Source organism: Ostrinia nubilalis, chromosome 23, assembly GCF_963855985.1.
Source record: "Ostrinia nubilalis chromosome 23, ilOstNubi1.1, whole genome shotgun sequence".
In the NCBI taxonomy this organism is placed as follows: Eukaryota; Metazoa; Arthropoda; class Insecta; order Lepidoptera; family Crambidae; genus Ostrinia; species Ostrinia nubilalis.
The window spans coordinates 9,312,489-9,339,024 of NC_087110.1; the positions used below are offsets into that span (position 1 = coordinate 9,312,489).

Below are 26,536 nucleotides of genomic sequence, written 5' to 3' on the forward strand. Positions count from 1 at the left end.
CAACTAGATGGCGCTATTCATAAGTATGTTTAATTTACTTTGCAACTAGATGGCGCTGTTAACTAAGTATGATCGTTGTTTAGCTTTGCAACTAGATGGCGCTGTTCATAGGTATGTTTAATTTACTTTGCAACTAGATGGCGCTGTTAACTAAGTATGATCGTTGTTTAGCTTTGCAACTAGATGGCGCTGTTCATAGGTATGTTTAATTTACTTTGCAACTAGATGGCGCTGTTAACTAAGTATGATCGTTGTTTAGCTTTGCAACTAGATGGCAGTAGTGGTATTGCTGGTACTGCTTATGGTTTTTCATTTAAATATTAAATAAATTGTTATTTTGATATTTTCTTATTCATTTATTGTATTTTATTCCTATGATGGGCAATTGGACAGTAGGTTTTCTTCCATCCTCTTTTTCTATGAGCTTCTTGAATGGGTGGACAGGATTGGTACTGAAAACAATGTAAAAACAATTTATACAACAATGTAGTTACGGATTTATGTAATTTGGATAAAAAGTAGGACTAAATACCTTTTTCTAGCTGAAGATTGTCTGTATCTGCTCTGCATCATGTCGTGAAACATTTCAGACTTTCGCGTAAACGGCCAGTCTTTTTGCTCCGTTGATATTAAATCGGTTTCCTGTAAAAAAAATAGTCGGTATATTTACTTAGGGAGGTACCTAATTAAGTACTATACCTACGTAGGTCTAGTCATAGTTTATAGACCTAAACTTAGCGTAGGTACCTAGTCGAAGTTTTGGCGCCATACTTTCGGATAAGTACTCACTCACGTGTTACACTACTTAAAGTTAGTATTTAGGTAACTAGGTACCTACTGGCTTTGGCTCTAGCTTTTCAAAGTCATTTTTGAATATATTAAGTGTAAGTATTTGAATATATTATGCGTTATTTATTTAACTATCTACTGTTTATACTACATGGTAGTACCTGCTTTAATAACTTACCTACCTACTTACTTACATAATTCAGAACTAGAGATGAGACGTATTTACTAGAACAGATCCACACACTAGGTATTTTACAGTACTAGGCGGCACCTATTCAAATTTTTTAAATACTTGATCCACCTAGTATTTTATAAATTACACGATTTCCGACCCTACCATCAAAGTAATAGAGGTTATTATTGCGTAATCCGTAGTCGTGTATTACGCGCACCTAGTATTTCTCGCTAAGCTTATGTGCGAACGTAGAGATTCACTCCGTCTCTGTCTGACCAAACAAATTTGAGCGCGACGAAGCAAACGCACACAAACGTAGTCAAACCATATTCATGTAAATAAGAAAAAACATGTAAATATTTTTATGATATTGATATCTTTTAAATACGCCAACTTTTAAGTTGACAGTCCTAAGCCTGTTGAAGTATGAAGGGAGGAATTATTATTCAATTCAAATTGCATTATTCATACTACGGTTGTATCTTTTCAAAGAAAATTGTATTTTAAAGTCATATTACGTGGATTAGTCCGCACTAGTCGCGTCAAGTATGCTAAATTACTACGTACTAGGTGGAATAGGTATTTGGATCGAGTATTAATAAATACTAGGAATAGGTGCACCTAGTATCAAATTTACCTAGTATAACCCATCTCCATTCAGAACCTACTTAAAGTCATGTCTATAAGTTTATTAATAAACTAACCAAATCCTTCTGATTCTGCCTAATCTGGTTCTTCAAAGTGTTCCTGAACTCGATCTGCTTCCTCAACTCCTCATTGGCACTCTCCATCTTCCTCTGAAGTTCCTCATGAGCAGTTCTTGACACACGCTGCATGCGTTCTGACCGTTCTAACCTGGTCTTTTCTATGTCTTCTTTTAGGTTTTGGAGGTGCTTCTGGTATTCTTGTATGGCTTTCTAAAAGAAAATTGGTATTAGCAACTTGAACAGCAAAAAATTAAATAAGATTCGTATTGTAGAACTCGAGTCGTAGACTTATTAACCAAAAATATACAGACAACACTTCAAGCTAACCACTGGTGGCATTTATGTCTTACTTATTGTTATAGCTGCTATTTTTACCCGACTGCGCCAGAAGGAGGGTTATGTTTTGCAAAATAAATAGTTACGCTGGACTTGCTGTACCTTGATTAGGTAGTCTGCTGTACCTAGATAGGTGGTACTACTCGTGATGGAGAAAACATTGAGAATAAGTTATTTTACTTTAATTAAACTCATGAGCAATGCCCATTTCTTTCAAAGAATTAGTGCCTAAGCCTGTGATTGGTTGGATCCCCATATTATTATATTTGGATCATAATAAAAAGATAGAATACTCTTTCGAGGTTTAATTAATATTTCAGCGACGTTTTAATATGGCTCTACTCGAAACCTGAGTAGCGGTGGAATTTTCAAAATCTTCTACTGAGAATAAGTAATTAAATAGATTTTCGAGAATTTATAAGAAGCCACAAACCTCTGTAATTCTACTTAAGAGAGGTCGTTAAATGGTTGTCTGTGTAAGTACAGTTGAGTTAAAAATATTCGGATACATTTGCATGGTATGGCAAAGATACAATTTTCTCTACTGTCTAAATATTGTAAGTCCTGTATATTATAATTAGTTATATTGTACCTATTGATTATTTATGTTAATTATAAAAACAATTAATTTTAGTTTAAGTAAGGTACAATCTTTTTCGTCGCTAGACAAAGGCCTGTCTCAAGGATTTTCACAACGACCAGTCCTGCGATTCTGGCATCCAGAGCCCCGATTACGGTAACTTTTAACGTTTCCAATCCAGACGCGCTTCATCGATTCTGCGATACGATTGGTCAAAACAGCTGACGTACGCTGTTGAACGACCAATCGTATCGCAGAATCGAGAAGCGTGTCTGGATTGGAGACGTTAAAAATTACCGTAATCGGGGCTCAGGTGCTTTCCGCAACGACTTTCACCAGAACCACAGATAATATAATACTAGTCCAGAACGTTGGACTAAGTATAGGTGAACCGATTTTTCCCGTATACATATAATAAATACCTAAGTATAATACTGATTCTCACCTCTTTGCTAATTCTTCTCTCATTCTCCACGTGCCTCAAGAACTCGTCGGTCTTATCCTCTTCCTCCCGTTTCCATTCTTCAGCGATTTTCTCTGATTCTTCGTCTAGTTGTTCAGCGATTCTTCTTTCACGGTGGAAGGTTTCTGTGCCAAGTTCTTTTTCTAGTCTCATACTGAGCTGAAGTCAAATTAGGATATCAAGATTATTTACAGGTCATTCATTTCAAAGGCTTCTCCCAAGGACCTACAATTTCAAGATACCATTTTGATTTTGAAAGGATTTCCACAACTAACGGTTCTGCGGTGTTAACATCCAGGTCCATTCCACCAAGACAGGAGGGATAATATGCGAACATCAGGCCTCCCCAACCCGTCTGGCCATTATGGAGGGCCAAATCCTTCATTTGCTACCTACTGGTAAGTGAATGAGAGAGGGTCATCTTCCTACAGTGGAGACTTTTAATAACCTGAAAATAAAATGATTTAAAACTGATGGGAATGGGATGCTGTAATGTAAAGGGTAGGGCGCTATCTGTTTCAACACAAACCTGTCTTTGTTACCTTTTAGGACCTAATTTTGCCTATTTTTACCCGACTGCACCAGAAGGAGGGTTATGTTTTTCGAGTGTATGTTTCGTAACTAAGAACTTACGACTTGATTCCTTCTCCTGATCCGCTCCTGCCTAAGCTGCTCCAGCGCCACCTGTATGGTGTGGTTGTCCAACTCCCGCTCCCTCTGCTTGTCCTCCCTAAGTCGAGCCAGCTTGAGGTCGTGGCCCTCTATGAAGTTCTTTTTGTTCGTCTGCTGCAGATCTTTCTTGCGTTTGATGGCTGGAAATCATGGAAATGTGATTGAACAAGGTCTATTACGTTGAAAATTGTGGTAGCATATGTAAATAAAGCCTGGTCCGTGAGCACGTAGAATTTTGTCCAATGACCCCAAGCTACCCATCTTTATCGCTCGCGCGTAATTATATTGCTGTCGCGACTGTGCGACAAAATTCTACGTGCTCACGGACCAGGCTTTAGTTATAATTGAATTAAAAAGAAGTTTCTGTTGACGACTGTACAAAAGTGTAGTAAAGAAACAATGGTACCACTTTAAAGAAAGAAGAAAATAGAATCATAATGAAAACTGTGAACGATACACAGGTAAGTAGGTAGGTATTGAAATTTTTACCACCTGCTGATTCCCATCGTGTAAATTAAATAGGAAGAAGAATACAATAAGATTTTTCAATATAGCTTATCATTTAGGTAAATTAAAATTTACTCTATGCTTTTTTATTAAGGATGAATTCGACTAAACAAGAGCAAAAATTAATCTCAGAATAAATCATCAATTTTGACATATTTCCCATACTGAAACTGTCAATGTTCCAGTTATACCAGGAGTTATTCTCGGATAAAAGTTTGGTTGAATCGGTCCTAAAACGTGTAAAAATAAATACTTAACGACAAAGTTTCGAGCTAAATCCTTTGGGGAATGACTGGCAACAATGACACTATTGCATATTGGTGTATCCATAGCTGGGCATTAACTCGTTAATCCGTTAATCGTTAATTAACGAAGTTAACATTTCTATTAACGGATTAACTTTTAAGTTAACTTTAAAAAATGTTAACGGACTCGTTAACTTCCGTTAAATTATCCTAAGTCCGTTAATCGTTAATCCAGTACCTACTATTTCCCAAAAAGATATAGCAGGCACGCTGAAAAACGTGTTCTGACACGTACGTTCGGGCTTCCAGAACTTCCAGAACCCAAAACAACAGTTTTTGTAACCAAATCACTAACGACACTAAACTTGTTTGTATGTAGGTAGGGACAACTCTTGCAACTAAATTTAAGAGCAGTTTTTCTGAACCGATTGAGCTGAAATTTAGTATACTTATGTAAGTACGATGACAATGCAATGTTATGGTACCATTGAGCTGGTCTGATGATGGAGTCATGAGGTGGCCATAGGAATTCCCAAACGAAACGGTGGAAACTTATCGAGTTTGGGTTCGTTGGATTTATCTTTTCGAGCACTTTAGTACTAGATGATGTCCAGGGTCCTGATGATGGAGTCAGGAGGTGGCCATAGGAATTCCCAAACGAAACGGTGGAAACTTATCGAGTTTGGGTTTGCTGGATTTGTCTTTTCGAGCACTTTGGTGCTAAATTGTATTGTAATTGAACCAAGGCTCTGAGATTGAGATACTACTAAAAAGTGTTTTAAACTTTTTTTAAAACAAGCTTTTATTCTGAAATGCAGTTGTACTAAAACGAAAAAAATAATTGTACTTATGCAAGGTTCAAATAATTTCGAAAGCTTGTAGCGCAAACATAAAAGACGAATAAATTCTATGCGCGATACAAACTTTCGAAATGAGGGCTATCGTTTTTATACTTAACAGTTGGCACCCCTGGCGATTGACAGGACCTTACTCTACAGTGGCGCCATCTTGATGAGTGCAAATGCGATAGTCCTCCAACCACTTTAGCGCTCACCAGTTGGTGCCACTGTCTTCGCTACTAGCAAGTGACAGGACCTTACTCTACAGTGGCGCTAACTGGTGAGCGCTAAAACGATAGCCCTCATTATTTGAACCTTGCATACAATTATTTTTTTCGTTTTATTATCATATGTTAACGGATTAACGATTAACGTTAACTTGCGTTAAATCTTGCGAAATGTAACGTTTTAACGTTTAACGAAGTTAATTTTTTTATTAACGGTTTAACGATTAACGAAGTTAACTATTTGATTAACGGTGCCCAGCTATGGGTGTATCCTACCTTAAGGAGTTACAATATTGAGCTCCTTAAAGAAAAAATCTCAGCTAGGCTCTTAACTAAAGATTCATCATCATCATCATCCATACGTCCACTGCTGCACATAGGCCTCCCCCAACGCAGAACTGACGTCCGATGGGGCAGCAAGGTTCTGGAGTGGAGGCCACGTACCGGAAAACGCAGCGTGAGACTTTCACCCACGAGGTGGACCGACGACATCATAAAGGTAGCAGGAAAGCGCTGGACGCTACTAACCGGTCAACATGGAAATCACCGGGGGATGTCTATGTTCAGCAGTGGACGTCCTATGGCTGAAATGATGATGATGAACGTCCTACCATCATAATGATCCTGGTCCATCTTTTCTCTCATTCTCTCCAGCCTGCGCCGCTCTCTCTCCCTCTCCTCGCGAAGCGCCTGCCTTCTCTTTCTGTTCGCGCTCGCTATCTGCTCGTCGTACGCTCTCCTGCGGTCCAGCATCTCTTGGTGACGTCTATCTGCTTCTATTCTTTCATGTTCTTCCTTGAAATAAAGAACAATTATTCACATCAAGTAAAAAAATTGGCGATTGCAACGCGGGTTCGAATCCCGCCGTTCGACTATTGTGGTGAGCCCACTCGTAACACAAGCATATTTAGCTTACCACGAGGGGCTAACGGGACTATTAGTAATTTGTGCAATATAAATTACAAATAATCATTTTAAACAGAAAAAAAAGTGTATTTAGCTTAATTACTTATTCCCATACCACCTCTCGTATTATGGGTGCAATATTGAGTACCTATTGAGCATTGTATTCGATCGACTGTTATGGTAGCCCAAAATAGACCCATCTAGTCCTACTGTCCTACCTACTATACCAACATCTGTTCAACTCAAATAAAAAATACCATTTGTAAAGCTACCTAAAGCTTTTCTTTAAAGAAGTCGTGGTTCTAAGTACTAGCTATTATTCTGTGGTTTTACTATAACAATCTTCTCCCTCCAGTAATTTACTATAAACATTGTTCAGTCTGGAAATGTAAATTCAGTAAATATTGCGAACAATTAAATGCCTGCTGTTATTGTTCTGTTAATTTCAATGCGTATTCCTGACAAAAGGAACAATGACCTAATTATACTAAAGATAATGATCATGTAAATGAGGTATAATAACGGTGTAAGAACTGTGCCTTGCGGGACACCTAGAGGTGGTGTGGTGAGTGCTGAAGTAATAGCAACCATTATTTTCATAAAAGTATTACTTATAATAATATAATAATAATAATAATAATATAGTCTTTATTTCAGGCTTTTACATCCCATATCTTAATAATAAATTTTCAAAAAATGTAAATTGTAAACGTTGGAGACAATAATTATAATTTACCTAGTACCTACATAAAATTTAAAAGTTATTTAAAAACATGGGTAAAATTTAAAAATACGATTATTTAATAAATTAATGGATTATTGAATATTTTTTTTTAAAACTAAAAATTTAAAATATTGTTTTATTTCCTATTCGCGCTCCGGTGAACATCCAACCAATGTAAGAGAAATGGACTTTTATACAGGTCATTGCTGACTACAGTTAGCAGCTCGTTAGGTGAGTCACGAATCCTCTGCCAGAAAGAAGCTATGCGTTCTCTCAACAGGGCAAAGAAATCCGGAACGCCGGCCTCCGCGAACATAGCAGATGCACTGCAACATCTCGGCAATCGCATCATAATACGAAAAGCATTATTGTACTGTACCCGAAGGGTGCCGTAGGACTTTCTCTTGTACTTGCGCCACAGCTGACAGGTGTAAAAACATGTACAAAATGCTTTAAAGAGAGTCACCTTGACATCCCTCGAGCACTTCGCGAACCTGCGCGCCAACATGTTGCAGCGCACGGCCAGCGCCCGGCGCTCCCGCTCCATGTCGGCGTCGTCGTCCAGGTGCTCGGTGAGGACGTGACCCAGATAGCGAAACTGCTTCACAACCTGAACCGGCGAGCCATTCAGATACACCGGCGGAACCCTCTCCGGACCCTTGCCAGCGCGAAAAATCATTAATTCTGATTTTTTCACATTGTATTTCATGCCGTGTGTGGAGGCGAACCTTTCACAGACGGCAAGAAGTTTACGCAGGCCACCTATTGAGGGGCTGAGAAGCACCATGTCGTCGGCATAGCTGAGGTTGTTGAAACAAACACCCTGCACATGACAACCGAGTCCGGTGCCTCTCAGCTCCTCAATCAGGTCATTTACGAATAAGTTAAACAGGTCCGGCGAGGTAAGTCCACCTTGACGAACGCCGCACTTTAGTCTATAAGCACTAGAGTGCGCGTCGCCCCATCTCACACAGTTAGTTTGGTTCCCGTACCAGTACCTGAACAGGTCCACTATACGTTTAGGCACGTGCGATTGTTGCATTTTTGACCACAATAAATTATAATTTACCAGGTCGAAAGCGCGGCTTAAGTCGAGAAAGCATGCGTATACTGAGGTATCACGGGTGTTATAATAATTAATCGCGTGCTTTAAACATAATATAGCGGAATCCGTCGCGAGGCCCGGACGAAAACCAAACTGAGCATCACTCACGCGTACATATTTCGCCAGCTCAGGCTGCATTAGCCTCTCCAAAATCTTACCTATAACTGTACCCAGGGATATAGGTCTATAGTTACTAACGCTGGACAGGTCACCGGTTTTGTTTTTTGCAATAGGTACTACTACCGTTTTCATCAGGGCGTCAGGGAGATAGCTACTATCTAAACACATGTTATATAGTTGACTAAGTAGGAGATATATCTCACTACTTGCATACATAATGTGTTCCAAGCTAAGACCGTCGTGACCGGGTGACTTCCCGCGCTGCATCGCGCGCACCACCCGCGCCACCTCCGCGGGTGTAAAGGGCCCGGGCGGGAGCGCGGGCGGCGCAGGCGACGGCGCGGGACGTACGTCCGCACGCGGCGACGGCGCAGTGCCCAATGACTCCTCTACCGGGACCGGTTCCGCTTTAAAATGATTACTAAACAAGTCAGCGATAGCCACAGGATCACTGACATTGTTTACATTATTGGGAAGTCTTTGTTTATGCTCGGTAGATTTGGTCGCGCGCCAAAATTTAATAAAGTTTTTATTAGCCCTGTGCATAGTTATTATATTTGTCGGCGCCGGACACAGATGCTGCAATTATTATTGATGATTAATAGTACCAATCTTAATATTATGTTATCTGTATAAATCTGTAGAGCGGAAGGTTTGTGATTCCTAAACGTAACACCCGACTGATGCGCAGAAAAAGATAACTGTCAATCAGTTGTGTCATGTCAAGTGTGAGCAGGCGGCTGCGAGGTTATCTTTGAGAGCGTGTTGAGTTTGGTGGAACGTTAAATTGTAGGAAAAGTGGTTGTCAACCATCCAAGATATTATCTCCTTGCCCGTTAACCCACGCCAATGGAGATTCCACCCCTAGAGTTCCTTCTGATAGAGACCCAGTGCCTTTATCAGAAGTGGGATTCGAAGGGCACTATTCAAAGGAGATAAATCTTTCAAGTCTTTCAGCATGCACACCTACGCTACGCAACTCATCAAGTTTTACATGGAGGATGCTGGTTCAGACATTGAGAGTTGGTGCAGGTTGATGGAAATTATTGTGATTGACGTAAACTGGAAGGGCCTTTGTGAGTGAGTGAGTTGAGGGGGCCGGGCCAAGGGCGCCCGGGCCACCCTGTTGCCGTGGTTGAAGGGGCTGTTTACGCCCGGGCCACGCTGATGTAATGTTGGTTTCCTGGTCGCATGGCTGCATGCCTGGATCAGCAGTAGTAGTGGTGCGGTTTGAGGTAAATGGTTGAAGGAGCCTTGGCTTATGCCTTGCGCGTCGGGCCATGTTACCTAAACCCTGGTTTCCTGGTCGCATGGCTGCATGCCTGGATCAGCAGTAGTAGTGGTGCGGTTTGAGGTAAATGGTTGAAGGAGCCTTGGCTTAAGCCTTGCGCGTCGGGCCATGTTACCTAAACCCCGGTTTCCTGGTCGAAGGGGCCTCACGCCCGGGCCAGCTGTAATGTTTTGGTTTCCTGGTCGGGCTTCGCGCCCGGGCCAGCTGTAATGGTTTGGTTTCCTGATCGAGGGTCATCACGCCCTGATCAGCTGTATTTATTGTGATTCTACGATCTGATATTCGCACGCTCTGTAGTCAGGAATGGACGAGCTGTGATAATAAGAAATTGAATGTTTACAGATGGACAAACCCTGGACTAAGCGCACGAGGCCGTGCGATAGTCAGGCTGGCCGTGTCGGCGCCGGACACAGATGCTGCAATTATTATTGATGATTAATAGTACCAATCTTAATATTATGTTATCTGTATAAATCTGTAGAGCGGAAGGTTTGTGATTCCTAAACGTAACACCCGACTGATGCGCAGAAAAAGATAACTGTCAATCAGTTGTGTCATGTCAAGTGTGAGCAGGCGGCTGCGAGGTTATCTTTGAGAGCGTGTTGAGTTTGGTGGAACGTTAAATTGTAGGAAAAGTGGTTGTCAACCATCCAAGATATTATCTCCTTGCCCGTTAACCCACGCCAATGGAGATTCCACCCCTAGAGTTCCTTCTGATAGAGACCCAGTGCCTTTATATTCATTTTTATAGACTCCTGATTTTCCTGACACCACTTTAATTTGTTCTTAAAAGATTTTCGAGTTTCACGCATAGTATCGTATAAACTACCGCTCGTAGGCTTACCACACTCCAGCCATTCCCTGAAACATGTCCTAGCCCTATAGTGCAAACTACTGACGTGGTAGTTCCACCCGGTGACCTGCCCACGGCTAGTCCTACCACCGGAGCGCGAAGAGGAAATTGAAGCTTCCTGTAAAATAGAGACTATATTACTGTATAAATAATCAATATTTTTAAATATATCATTTTTGTGACTAGAAACTGACTTTAATTCATTAAAATGCTTAAAACAGTATTCCCCATACTCATTAATTTGGTCAATATTTCTACGACCCCATATTATACCCTTTCTATTATTATTATCGTATTTTGGCATATCATTACTATTACATATCACAGGCAAACCAGTCACATTACATGATAAAATCAAAGGGAAGTGGTCCGACCACTGCACATCACACATAATATTCACTTTTTGCACGGTATCATAGGCAGACTGCGTAACCAGGCAGTGGTCTAACCACCTTCTGGACCCGTGGGACTCGCTGATGAATGTAAAAGTTTCCGAGTTGGTACCCAGAAATTCCACATCCGCACATGTCCACAATTGTTCCGCACAGAACGAGAGTAGTTCGCCACCAAACCTAGATCCAGGATGTGCATTGAAATCTCCCATTATATAGGCTGCCTCAATTTCGCATTCCTCAATTATTGCACTTATATTTGCCAGGATATCCGTAAATTCAGTCAGATTTTCTTCTTCGTCGACAGGCATGTAGATGTTAAATATCAAGAAACGTCGTTCTCCATTCCCAACCTCTATAGCAGATATTCGATTTGAGGTACAGTTAATAATTTTTACCTCTTTACATACTGACGTTCGCCATAGGATAGCCAGGCCCCCGTATGGTCTCCCACGCAGCACCCCAGCTCCACTATCGACCGAGGACTTAGCGAATGCTCCAAAGTCAGGGTCTATGTTCTGGACAAAGCCAAGGTCATGCTGAAGCAACCATGTTTCCTGGAGGACGACTACATCCACAATCTTACATAGCTCACGTACATATTCAACTGAACGCTTCACACTTTTACAGTTGAATGTCGCTATATTTATTGTACTATTATGTTGTGGTGTACTATTCATTACAGTTGTTTTGTAGTGCGGTAAGAAACGTAACGCTCCTTATAACGCCTGAACACCAACCCGGATGGCCAGAAATCCCCACGCAGAAACCTGTCAAGTTTACTGCTGAGAATCTCAATTTTAAACGAGTTAAACGTTGTCTCGCGGCTTTGCTTAAGCATCTGTATACTACGGCAATCCTCGCCCATATCCCGAATATGGCATTTTATATCATCCTCAGAAACATCTTTTGTAAATCTTGAGACGTAAATACAACTTGTTGATTCCGCCACTCGTATTCTGTTGCAGTTTTCTAACGTTCCTCTCATATTGGTTATTCGCTTGCTGCGTTTTTTGTGTATAACTGCCTGGAAGTCAGAATCGTCACTAATGCGTATACTTTCTGAGTCTAATTTCCCTTGAGTTAACTTACACGCCGGCTGAGTCTTCACTATAATGTCCCTATAGGTAGGTATCGACGATCCCTCACCGTGCGGGCCGTGCGCTTGCGCCATAGCTGTTTCACCGCTTGCGCGGGACGGTTGTGCAGGTGTCTTTGAGAGAGCGCTGTTCATAGAACTCGTACTCGGGACACCGCAACTTGCCTCCTCCATTTGCGATGACGTCATTGACTGTGTGGATGTGCGTTTGGATCTTTTTGGTGTTGACTTGGTCATTGTGTTTCTAGCTAAACGTAATTGTTTAAGCTCGTCATTAATACTCTTTAAGTCATCCTTAGATATCAAACTGTCTCTTAATAGATTAAGTTCTGTTTTTAGTTGGGTCATATCCTTGAGAAGTCGGGAGACATCAATATGGTCAAATGTAACAGGTGGTAGCCTGTTCAAGTCCTTGGCCACAAATTGGGGATGTTGGTCAGGGTCAGTTTCCTTCAGTAATTTAAGGATATCTTTTAGGTTTTTTTTCTTCTTGTCCTCGCCTTTTCTAGTTACGATTCTAGATCCATCCGATATTGAGTCGTGTAAAATTGCTTTCGCAACTTCAATTTCTTCGTCAGAATAGTTAGAGGCACATATCTGCACTACACTGAGCTCGTCAAGAACATCCAGTTTATTTTGAACAAAAGTCAATAACTCGTTAAGAGCCATTTCACAAAAATATTCCGCGCGAATTTAGGTAAAAGCTGTCAACGCAACGTCAAAAGAGTAAAAAGAACGCTGAAATGGACAAAAAAATCTTGAGCCGTGACCGTATTAAGACTTGATTTAAGTTATTAATTTTAAGGTAGAATGAGGTATTCAAACTTGATTAATTAATTTAAATTTTTAATAGAGTTTATTAAGTCTTTTATATTTCGATTTATAATGAAACACGAATAGGTATAATATGTAAAATATATATTAAGTACAAAATAAAGACAGTCACATAGTGAAAAATAAATCTGCCCCCTTACAGCTCCATCATCGGACCCTGGATACGAAATATTCGTCAAGGCGAATCACACAAGCCCAAACTCCATTATGGTTCTATTGTTTTGTTACGGAGGTGGCCATTGCATCTCCTCCAGATCCATTATCAGACAGAGCTAAGAAATAAATAAATAAATATTATTATAAGTAAACAAATAACTAAAATAATTCATCTTACTATCTTACTTTTTACTAGTCTTACTAATATTATAAATACGAAAGTTTGTGTGGATGTCTGGATGTTTGTTACACTTTCACGCAAAAACTACTGAACAGATTTTGATGAAACTTTACAGTACAGTACAGCAGTACTAGGCAGTCTGTGTTCAACTATCACTCGGGTCGGACGTTCCTATCGCAAGACCTTTGGTTCACTCAGTTCCGATACGACTCTAGTGCTGTGTGTAATTATTTTCGTTAATACACTGAGTTTATTAATTTCTACGAGTGGATTTCATTTTGCCTGAGACCTACGCCATGAACCCTGAACCAGAAGACCCTGTCGCCAGCGACAGCGACGCTCATCCATCCCTGGCGTCGACCAGAATAACAATGTATAGGCTATAATTTATGACGATCTGTGACAAACTAAATTTCAAGCGGGTGAAGCCGCGGGCAATACTACATATTTCATACTAGCTTTTTGCCCGCGACTTCTTCTGCGATGAAGTGGAAAATGGTTATAATAGAATTAAAATATTCTAAGAAAATTAATTTTGTTAAATGATTATATTTTTTGATATAAAATCTACACATCATTATGTTTAAATATTTGAATACTTACAAAATTATGAGATCTTTCTAAAACAAAATTAAAACACTACACCTGCCGCAGATTTCTTTGTAAACAATGTTTTTTTGTTTTTCCTTCAGGTGCTAAAATCACCAGGCTATTGTGTGCGCATACTCTGGAGTATTCCACATACAACTGGTCGTCGGAGAAGCATAGATTTCCATTAAGTCTACTCCCGCTACCATATGGAACTCCGCTAAAACTCGTGAGGGCGCCAACACTTGCTTTTGTATCGAAAATTAGTATGAGCAGCTGCGCACGCGGTTGCCCGTTGCAGGCTCTATGCAACCACACTATTTTAAACCGTGGTCCCTAAGCATGAGATGGGAAACTGCACTCTCTTGAATTCTCTTGAATTTGATGGTGTTAGGGGAATCCTAGGAATGAATACAGACTTTCCAATGGAATCTCCTCATCAATATTGCGAAATTGCGAGTTGCAATGCAATGTTACGTTTTCACTTGTTATTTTATTGTAATCTGACCTTGATTTTTCAAACACGTGTCAAAATAAAATAAAAAATTAAATCAAAAGTACTAAGGAATATTTCATTGATATCAACTTAGAAACAAGCACAGATCACAGAAACTGTACGTAGGGTTCCCAACCCTCCCGGATTGCCCGGGAGACTCCGGAAATAATGGTTAACCTCCCGACCTCCCGGAGAGCAATATTTTCTCCGGTATTTCTAAAAATTAAATGCATCCATTACTGCTCATACTTGTTTATAAATTTTATCTTTAAAAGAACCAATCACATGGACCAGCATTACTAAACTCCAGGAATTTTGCGTGAGGTGCAACCACATCTTATTGAAGAAAATCGAGTGGATTTACGCTGGGTTGACTTCTTTACGAAATCGAAAGACAGAAATCCCTGTCCTGAATTAAAAAAAATGGTCACGTTTGTTCTTTCCATTCCTGTCTCTATTAATGCTTCATTCGAGCGCGTATTCAGCGTGATGGAGCAACTATGGAGCAAGCCCCCCCCCCCCCCCACAATTCTCCCGGGTTGGTCCTTTCAAGAGTTGGCAACCCTAACTGTACGGTCTACGTACATTGCGCAAACGCGGCGCCTCGGCGCGCCGTCAGCATTTTCGCGCATTGGCCTACTTTTTCATTTTAACCATAATTTTAGTTTTATATTCAGTACACGTCGAATCACCATACCAATCGCGCGTGCTCATTACCATTCGACCATTTTAGCGTAATATTAATTATTCGCAACATAGTTATATTTTCTACCAGTGACTTTCATTCATCTATCTACCATCTTCTTTAAATGAGCGGGCAGTAACCGAACAGAAACTAAAGGGAAATGGTGACAAGGGACAAATTGGAACATATTGCTTGTGAAAGCAATGATGACAGTAGCGACGTCATTATGTAAACAGTTTATATTGCTTGCATAGTACTAAAGATTATTCGAACGTTGAATACTGATACCGCAATGGATAATGAGCACATAATTTGATTTCTTTGTGTGTGTGAATTTCTAATACGACACTGAGTTTCGAACTCAGCGCATTAGTTAGCATCTCTCTATATTTCTATGGAACCAAGTTATCTCCAAAATAACATTCCACACCTTTTTAACCTAGTCAGGTAATAATTTTAATAAAATACGAAGCACGTCATCTATCAATAGGATATATGTATATTTTAGAAGTTAATAAATTATGCATAAAATATAAACACTTTAGACTGCAGAACCGAATTCAAAAGTGTGGGATACAAGCACTGCTGGACTAGGGACGGAACTATCTTCGTCAAAAGGCGCGAGGGGAAGGGAGAGGAAATATTTACAATCAGGAGGCATGAAGACATTCAGAGACTTTTGCAAAAAAGCAAAAATGAGCAGCATCAGTCCTCGGGCTGACAGGTTTACCTCTGAAAATAATATGCATATTTTTATTACCTCATGTTTTATGTTATCTTTTTTCTTTTCATTATTAGTTTTCTCTTTGGACCCACAATCAAACAAACATAACTCTCATCACTACACACATCAACATCATACACACCTAAACAAGTCAACACCTCACCACACAATCGACGTGTCAAGTGCAATCTATAAAATGTGGCAGGGAGGATCCAGCTCAATTATAAATCATTATATTGACGGCTTTTCATTTGAAAATGGCTGACTTAGATATATTACAGGAGCTGGATTCCATTGAAATCCCCTGCCACACTGTAGATTCTCTAGAAGCATGCAAAACACACATCTCGAATTATTATAATCTTAAAGTACTTAGTCTGAATATTAGAAGTATACAGCAAAACTTTAATCAATTTCTGGTAATTTTGCAAAGATTAAGCATATCTATCGACATTATAGTGCTTACTGAATGTTGGATACATGAGCATTCTGTAATTCCACAAATGAATGGCTATCTATCTTTTAGAACACACAAGTATATAAATAAAGCAGGAGGGGTAGTAACATATGTAAAAAACCACCTGATGCCTGAAGTCACGGAGCCAGATTTGATTGAGGCTAATTGTCTACAGATTAACATTAAACACAGTACTACTCTACTGGCTGTATATCGATCACCATCTTTTGAAAATATTTGCCCATTCATTTCGTCACTTGTTCCTATTGTGAATGCCATAAAACACTCGCCTTGCGTAATAATGGCGGGTGATATAAATATTAATATATGCTCAGAAAATGTTTCAGAATCTAGCGCAACTTATTTGTGTGTTCTTGCGGAGCTTGGCCTTGTCCCTACGATCACAAAACCAACTCGAAACAGTGCTTGTCTGGATCACATTAACATAACTTCTAAATTTCAATCAGTATCAGTGATATGCAGGACGAGTATAACGGATCATGATCTAATTATAACAGCAATAAGATTAAAAACGCCGAATAAAAGCCATCGACATACAGTGAATAAATTAAACTTTGCTGCTATAGAATTAGAACTAAGCAAAGTGAACTGGCATAATGGAGTTAATAACAATTCGGTAAATGCTGCCGCCGCCGCATTTTCAGAGAAAATACTTGGTATTGTTGAAAACAACACTTCTAAAGTTAAGGTTAGTCGATCAAAGGTTTTGCTTAAGCCATGGATTACACCTGGCCTTGTTAGGTGCTCCAAACATAGGGACAAGCTACACGCACAGGCGAAGAACAACCCTCATGATCAAATAAAAAGAAAAATTTTTACCCGCTACAGAAATTTTTATACTGATCTTTTAAGAAAACTCAAACATGAACACGAATCATTAGAAATAGAAAAAAACAAAAATTCTCCAAAAAAACTCTGGAAATCGATTAGGACTATAACACACACAAACAAAACTAAAGAAAAATCTCAAGCACTTATAAAAATTAAAGACACAACAGAGAAATCTCTGAACCACTGCAATGAATTCTTTTCAACTATCGGTAAATGTTTGGCAGAGAAAATACTTACAAACACAAATGAAACTCAAAAGTCATTAGCAGCCAAGGTTTCATTGCAAGGTGCACCTGTCCAATCGTTGTTCTTGGAACCTACTGATGTGGCCGAAATCGAGTCCATAATAATAAATCTTAAAATAGATAGTGCACCCGGCCTAGATGGTGTATCAAATAGGCTATTAAAAGTAGTGAAAAACCACTTAATAACTCCTCTTACAGCTATCTGTAACTTAAGTCTATCTGAGGGAATATTCCCCGATCAATGGAAAGTAGCAGCTGTTGCTCCCATCTATAAGTCTGGCGACAAAACTGAACCGAACAGCTACAGACCGATTTCCTTACTGGGTGCTTTCTCTAAAATCTTGGAGAGACTAGTAAGTAAGCGTCTTATAAAATTTATTGAAAGCAACAGGCTGATCTCTGAAAGGCAATTTGGCTTCAGGCAAGGTAGGTCCACTGAAGGGGCGGTATCTCTGTTAACTAGTATAATCACAGAAAACCTTGACAATAAAAGGCCCTGCATAGGAGTGTTCCTCGACCTCGCAAAGGCATTTGATACTGTGTCAACGTATATACTTATCAAAAAACTAGAAAAAATGGGTATTCGGGGCACTCCGCTTAATTGGTTTCAGAGTTACTTAACCGGCCGTGGTCAGTGTGTCAGAATCGGGGAACACCAAAGTACAGCCAGCCTAGTGGAATATGGGGTTCCGCAGGGTAGCATTCTCGGCCCGACGCTTTTTACCCTCTATATCAATGATATCATATCCTCCGACCTAGTGAATGCCGAGACTATCTGCTACGCCGACGACACAGCGATTATTTTCCATGATACTACCTGGAATAGAGTCGTGGAACGCGTAGAGGAGGGGATGAAAGTAATCACCACCTGGCTGCAAAACAATCTGTTAACTCTTAACGTACAAAAAACTAAATTTCTCTGTTTCTACAAGACCCTGACTTCCTCGCCCTCTCTCACTGACATTACGATTCACGAGTGTAGAAATAGGCAACCTCAACAACCCTGTTCTTGTGGCGGCATCACCAGATCTCCGACAATAAAATATCTAGGTTTGGTCCTGGACGAGAAGCTATCGTTCAAAGCGCATATTGATGTAACTGCTAAAAGGGTTCGCAAAATTATTTACATCATTAAAAATTTGCGAACAGCAGCTGACATTAGTCTCCTAAAGACAGTCTATGTTGCCTTATGCCAGTCCATAATAACGTACTGCATTGCTACTTGGGGTGGGGCGACATCGACCAATATGATGTCACTAGAGAGAGCACAGCGATCCGTGATCAAGGTTTTACTTGGTAAACCTGTAAGATACCCTACCCGTGACTTATACCAAGAAAGTGGGTTTCTCACTGTTCGTGGGCTGTTTGTGCTCAGAGCAGTAATGAGTGTACATTTTTCGGTTGTAAAATCTGATAATTACAAAGTTATGCTCTCAAAACGAGTATTTAAGGTACCGGTCCCCACTATCAAAAGCGCATTTATCAGAAAATACAGCAACTTCTTACACCCATATATCTACAACAAGGTTCAGACACAATGCTGTATCAAGCATTGTTCCAAAATAGAATTAAAGAAAACCGTATCGGACTGGCTGGGCACACTTTCTTACGAGGACATAGAAAAATTGCTAAAAACTTCTGTATAATAAGCCTATTACGTGGAACACTCCGATCCCAAGACTTAGACTTCGTAGGGCTAATAGGCTTAAATATATTATCTTACCTTCTTACCTATATGTATACAACAAAGTACGTTCGCGCACGCACACACACACACACACACACACACACACACACACACACACACACACACACACACACACACACAAACACGGTCCAATTATGCATAAATATTATAATTTTCATTTATTTTCTTTTTCGTTGTGGACTGACAGTTGAGGTCGCATATGATATAAATAATTTTGTTAACTTGTGACAAAAGATTGTCTACATGACAGGCTTAGCCTAGCGTAGAAATCTCAGTTACTTTATGAACTGAAGCGTATGTCGGTACAACCTTAGCATTAAACGGGTCTTTAAGGAAATGTATGTACAACAATGCAATGTAAGCAATGTAAAAAATGTTAAAGTTGTTAAATAAACTTATTATTATTACTTATTATTATTTTAGAAGTTTAGTTAAATCGTAGAATTTCTGGAAAACAAGTACCTACTAAAATCGTACTGAAAAAAAAAGTATTAACATGATATTAATTTATTTATTAAACGTCGAATTTTATCAAAGATTTTGGACTAAAGTTTTTGAAAATATTTTATAGCCTACATAGGATTCTAAAAAAATTAGGATTCTAAATCGTGAAAGAAATTTTTTTCGGAGCCTATTGCCTCCAAACAAACAAACAAACAATTAAATCTTTCCTCTTTTATTAGTATAGATTTAACAACAAAACAAAACGCTTCTTTTTCTTCTTCACGAAACAAAACTCAAAGCGGATAAATAAATAAACAAATCTTTGGACAATTTCACAGCGCCATCTAGTCCAAAAGTAGGCAACCAATATGCTTGTGTTAAGGGTGCTATCATAATGGATATACTTTTTTATAATTTATTTATTAAATTAAATACATGATACCTACATAATTATACATAGTTACACCCAGATCCGTCAAAGAAATTAAAATTCATCATTTCAATTTCTGCTCGGCCGGCCGACTCGAAACAGCCTCTCGGCATAGTATCAAATGTATTTGGTCGCCGTACAAATCACCGCTTTACGACACGAACGCACGTAAACGTCACGGCGGGAAAAATGACACAGGTCCTGCCTTGACGGGCGCTCGCGCCATACTAATCGATGTCGGCTTGCGCATTGTAATTTATACTGATATTCACATCAATATTTTGACAAAGTGGTTACTAATATTTAAACAATAACTGTAGAAATTAATTCTACAATGAATATTCTTTATTTTGGGATACTTTTATTGCAGTTTATGCTGTGTTTTTAAACCAAAAACCACGATCAAAATGTGACGTTAATCTTCAAATTTGCCAAATTACTTTTAGATTTTACTCAATAATGGTAATGAAATTCAAGAATCTATTTCATTAATGGACTACAAGAACATATGTCCGATGATTACTATATATTTTTAAGCTTATTATATGAGCATAAATAATAGATACAGGACTTTGAAAATGAGTCTGCGGCAATTTTTTCGTAAAATGGTTGTGGGAGATGGGGCACTGTGAATTAAGCAAAAGAATTTTAGTAAATCCGTTTCATTAATGGTCAACAACAAGGATTGACCTATCTTTCGCAGTTATTAAATAATCTCTGGGTGTTGCTTAAGATAGTAATTCATGCTTCCAAAATCTTAGAAATTCGCACGAAAATGTAAAATGGCTCTTAACTATCATATTATTAGTCATTATTACGATTTTGCAGTATAAATAACGTACGTGCGCGCATACTACTACATAACCAAAGTTAAATATTACGCGTGCGACCGCTCGTCACTGTTCCTGCGCGAGGACTGATATAAGCAGCCCTTTTCGTATGTTTAGATATTTTAGAGGAAGCTCGAAACGAAACAATTACTCGATAGCTAGTTATGATGAAGTTTTCTTTCAAAGCAAAAAGCAAGGTCAACTTGTAGAATCTTACTATGCATTAAAATTACAAAGTTTTTTTTTTATGCATAACAAGGCAGGTATTTGACCACAATCGCACCTGATGTTAAGTGGGATGCAGTCTAGGATGGTACATATCTGCCCTGTAAGTGCCTATTCACTCACTCCTATGACCATTTCTGCCTCTTCATGATCAGAGTAGTTCCACCACACCCAAATGTTACAATCTATGCCATAAGGTTGGTTTTATGGAACAAAACTGGATTGAAAGCTTGTGATTTGTAAAAGTCACTATTTAGCCAAATCCCAAAGTTTTACTCAAAAAAACACACGTGCGAGATGTCAACATCTTGTCCAAGATTCCTAACCATTTCTGCGGTCAAATAGGAACTCGTTTGAAATAGAAATGGTTTGTTAGTCCAAGGTCTATGTCGTCTCAAGTGTATTCCAACGTATGTCCAAGCCCTTAATCAGGAAGTTTGGAAACCCTTGCGTAGGGCATTTCAGTAAATAAATACTAGTACGTGCCTCAGGGGTCACCTCGAAGAATGAAACGGGGATTTATTATACCCATAAAATTCGCCCCATGCACATAATTTAAGTGAAGTTTGTTAGGGTATAGCAGCGTGATACCATTTGCTAGTTGGTAAGTATAGCTGAGGATTGGACAAGAGATTGAAAAGGCGTATTGGAGGCATGAAAATCGCTAACAATCAATGTACACGCGTAGCTGGTTTTCAAAGCAGTTGCATAGAATAATAATGATAATCAGTCTTTTCGCATAAACCTAAACCAAAACCTAACTCTCAGACAGTGCTCAACATACCTAGAGGGATTATGGTTTAATTCTCTAAGGTGCACAACTATTGTAAAAATGGCGCTATTTTCGCTCTATGCAAACGCAGAGTAGAAACATATGATCAAGTATACCATATAACTAGGTATATCTTAATAGGAGTAACTTTTGGCTTTGATATTGAGACTGTTAGGATGACTATTAAATCTTGTATCCGTGCGGAATGCACTTCAAGTTGAAGCTCTGACTCAAATTACTAGTCAAGTTTCACTTTAACTTACAAGACATTACTGGCCAGGACTTACTTTCCTCCTAACGTCATCCAACAACACCTGGTGCCACATGTACTCCCGGTCTTCTTCTTCCAGCTCCAACAATTTCTTCTCCACCATCTGTTGTTTCTGTACTTCTCTTAGCCGCTTTTCGTCCTCTCTTGTGCTCTGCATACCTTTTGCTCTGAAAATTTGTTTACACAATGTGTATTTAGCGAGTACTTATAAAGCAGGAAGGCGCTAGATGCAGGCCGTTACTAACCGGTCATCGTGGAAAACATTGGGGAAGGCCTATTTTCAGCAGTGGACGTCCTATGGCTGAAATGATGATGATGATAATGAATTAGAGAATAGAAGCTGTGACACTTGTAAACCAGTGTCGGGACAGACGCGTGTGTCTTAATTTATACTCGGGGAACCAAATACCGGGAATTATCTAAATTGCTAGCTTACGGAAACGAAAACAAAGCTTTTTGGTACGGAAGTACCTTTTGATGTCTGTGACTGTATTGTGTTAATGGTTCTTGTAGGTATGTAAAATAATTTTTTTCTTATTTTTATTATGAAATGCCTTGTGTCTATTTTATATGCGTTATTTGATTATGTAGGTTCAGCTTTTGGTTTTCAGAGAATATTTTTTTTTATTGAAGCAACTTACATTTTTTCTCTTTCCAAAGCCTTCAAACACTCATTTATTTTCTGCTTCTCTAGATCTTCTTTGTAATTCTTACTTTTCTCCTTCTTCTCTGCACAATACCCGCATTCCTCCATCGCCTGTTTCGTTGCCAGTTCCTGAATGAAGTGTTCTTCTTCTGCTTCCAAAAAGCGCTTCAGCTTTTCTCTCCTTTGTCAAAGTCTTATTTCTTCTTCTTTGAATTTCTCTCTCACTTTTTCTTCTGTTCTGTTGATTATTAGCCTGTAATGCAAGCCTTTTTAGTCTCACAATAAAAATAGCTTTTAAAAGTTAAGTGCTGATTGGTTAAATAGCTTACGTATTCATACACGATGCTTGCTTAAGCGAAGCAGCAAATCGAACGCACAGCGTTGAATAAAGCTCTGTGGTTCTTGGTTCGTGTGTCACCCTGTGCGTCCACGCGCACTGTGAGATCTCATAGTAATGTTTGTGAATAGGTACGGGCGTTAGTTTCAATTTACTATAATATAGTACCTAATAAGTACAACAGATTGCGAAAAAAAACAATTACGTTTATAACCAACAAGTGCTGCTATTATTTTAATACGATTTTAAATGTAACTAACAAGACATTTTATACTTATTTAATGTGTAAAAAGTATCAAAAAGCCTCCGTATATTTCCTCATTTTATTATCCAGCGATGAAAGACTGGTATTCAATTTATATCAATTAATAAAACAACATACTTCTGAATATGTATCCGGTCATAATCCACGACGTCCCCGAGTTTCTTCATTTCGTCCACGTCGACCGCCGCCTCCGTTTCTAATCTTTGCCTCTCCTAAAAACATTAATTAATTAGATTAAGTATTAAAACATACCTTTGATCCTTCATGTTTTGATATTTATAAAGAGATCTTTCGAATTTTATTCGTGAGTAACTTTTGGATGTATGTTTTAAATGTAGAGACGACTTCAAGCTTAAAATTGTAGAATTTTTTGTAGTTGTTTTAAGTACGAGTTTCGAACAAAAATGTGTATTCTAATGAGCAGTAGACTAATCTCTGTGGCTGCAACTTGCGCGATTAGAAAATATACTTTTCAGACTAACTATGTACCTAAATTATTACACTGTTCGATTTTCAGTCAATGCAGGAAATGAACCACTTACATACCTATCTAAACTTATATTATTGTAGTTTTCATGCATTCAAAGTAATACCTTCTTAGCTTACATACATAATTTATCATCATTATCATCATTTTAGCCACAGGACGTCCACTGCTGAACATAGGCCTCCCCCAAAGATTTCTACCTCGCCCGGTTGCTAGCGGCCTGCAATTTCCACATCTTTTGGTTGGTAGTGGCCTAGATGCTGGATCTGCCTTCCTGCTACCATTACGCTGCTACATACACAATTAATATTTGCTTAATCAATCTTGCTTCATAAGTTAATCTTGGTATTTGAATATTTGTTTGGAAAAATGAATGAATTCTTACAATTTCTTCGGAAAAGTACTACTATTACTTAGGTACGAAGATCGGAGGTCAGCTACATAAAATACTTGAACATAAAATTACCAAATTAAACCCTCAACTGGTGGAATTTTCCTTTCCTCCCAAAACAATAACGTTTAGTATCTATTACAGCGTTTAGCCTGTCTGCCTCCCAAAGGGTTGCCAAGTCAAAAAACACAAAAGCCGGACTCGGTGATTTTGGCCGGACATTTTACCCTAAAAGCCATGGGCGTACGTACAACGGTGTTGATTTCGAGGATTGTTTTTTATGTGCAAGCAATTTTTTTGTAGGATTTATTTGCTCATGGGCTCATCCGGCACTGCCTACATGAAACTATAGGTATTTATGTTAGCTATCTACCGCGTTATTCAAAAGTTAGCACATAAGGCCCAGCAGCAAAATAAAAAAGCCTAAGGCTGGGACACCATCCTACTTTAACTAAGTATAAAACGTCAAAAATCTATCAAACTCCATACAAAAACATCCGAAAGGTTATAGTTACCGAGAAAGGTGGTGCAACATAGCCTAACAAAATTCGGACAGACCGGACAAGATTTCAGTCGGACACATATCTATGTAAAAATCCAAACATGTCCGGCTAAAGCCTGGTAACCCTACTCCGATAAAAACGTTGAGATATCGCCGCAAACATCGCGAAGTTAATACAAAATCTTGTACATTTTAATTGACGACGTTTCAATTTCCACAGCAGCCACTCGATTGTAGATTCTATTCGGTTCTAATAAGACTGAAGAGCTTTAAGTGTAAAGTAAATTAACAAACAGTTGATAAACCGTTTAATTAGTTCATTGTCATGTTTCGTGTTTGGCCCAAGGAACGTCAATTTTGGAAGGCATTTGAGGTCGTTGTGTTCATATTGGATTAAGTATGTCTCTAAGGCTTGAAATCTACTTATTATTGTATCAAATAATGTGCTATAATTATATTTGTTCCAATTCTATTCACATCATATCTTTATTTAAGTAATCCTTTCGTAAGATCCTCTCAGTTAGCTCATTCATTCGCCTCGCTTTTGATCTCGATTATGTATTGAAAACTGATAATGGCTACTAGCTCTTAATGATCTAAGATCAATAGAAATTGGAATATTGACTCAAAAAGCTCCAACTTCTCTAAAAAAACATGGAATAGGTAGGTACTTTTTAGATTGTCTGATAGCAGAAAAGAAAAAGACCTTATAGCAACTGGTTCATAAAAATCCACTCGGCTAATGGCTTTAAAACACTAAAGCAAAAGGCTGAGTTACACCATCTTACTTTAACTATAATAAACTTCAAAAGTCTATCAAACTCCATACAATAACACAGGTTAAAGTTAAAGTGACGTCAAATCGTTACACATAGCCCTCACCTCTGTTATCGGCTACAACTAAAGACCCTAAAAACGATGTAACGACATCTAACCCTTGTTAAACCAATTAAAAGTTTTACTATCGCGTTCCATTTAAACTAAAATAGAAAGACACTTGCTTGTGACCTCGGCTGCAGCATAGCAGCCGAAACGTCAAGCCGTGAGTGCATAATGTAACTTATACAGGGTGGAATTTTGTAATGCCACCTGGAGGGAAAGTACCATTAATACTGTAGATAGACAATTTTACTCAAAGAAAAAATTCCTTTATTTTTGAAAAGAAAAAGAACTGCATTCAAAGATTTTCGAAATTTTTTCGAAAATTTACCACCATACCATACCATACAATTTTCTGTAAATAATTACAATAATTTAAGATTTCATGGTTTTCCTTTCATTTGATTTATCAAGTTTGTTTGAGAGATTTAATCCTTATACTTAACCCTAACGACCGATGCAATAAAAATGCAGGGCTTAATTTTTAACAGATTTTAGTTGGTTCGATTAACGAGTGAAGCAAGCAAATTTTTGGAAATCTTTGAATGCAGTTCTATTTCTTTTCAAAAATAAAGGAATGTTTTCTTTGAGTAAAATTTTCTATCGACAGTATTAAGAGTACTTTCCCTTCAGGTGGCATTACAAAATTCCACCCTGTATATGTCGCGATAATACCAGTGTCTTTCTATTTAAATTAACCCTAGGCGCAGACCACCGACTTTTAGTTGGCCCATAGTTGGGTCGTGCTGTTGATCAGTATGGAGAAGTATGGAAGTGCGCACACTACATGACGTTTTCGGAATACATAATTCGCACTAAGACAATCTAAACTAAGACAACTCAAAAAGGGCATTTTTACACCGATTTGGTATCGGCCGATTCTTCATGCAAATTAGAATAGGGCCTAACTATCGGCCCACTAAAAGTCGGTGGTCTGCACCAGACCTAGGCTAAGACCTGTGTCTTTCTATTGCAATTTAAACTTGACTCACCCGCCAAAACTGCACTGGATGGCCGAAATACACCCCGCTTTTCATCTTCAATTTGGTTAAGCCCATCTTGCGTTCCTGATTCGTGCACTAGCTTAAAACAAATGACGAG

General features: G+C 38.8%; 1 protein-coding gene across 1 annotated transcript; it reads right to left on the reverse strand.

The window, feature by feature from the left end:
* Nucleotides 1-352: 352 nt before the first annotated feature.
* On the reverse strand, nucleotides 353-26,536 carry LOC135083228 (trichohyalin-like). The gene is made up of 10 exons (XM_063977966.1): nucleotides 26,428-26,536; nucleotides 23,294-23,388; nucleotides 22,570-22,827; nucleotides 21,945-22,095; nucleotides 6,152-6,335; nucleotides 3,684-3,862; nucleotides 3,033-3,209; nucleotides 1,669-1,881; nucleotides 533-642; nucleotides 353-452 (listed from the first exon to the last, which is right to left on the reverse strand). The coding sequence occupies exons 3-10, from the start codon at nucleotides 22,680-22,682 to the stop codon at nucleotides 353-355; spliced, it is 1,227 nt and encodes a 408-aa protein (XP_063834036.1). The 5' UTR covers nucleotides 22,683-22,827; nucleotides 23,294-23,388; nucleotides 26,428-26,536.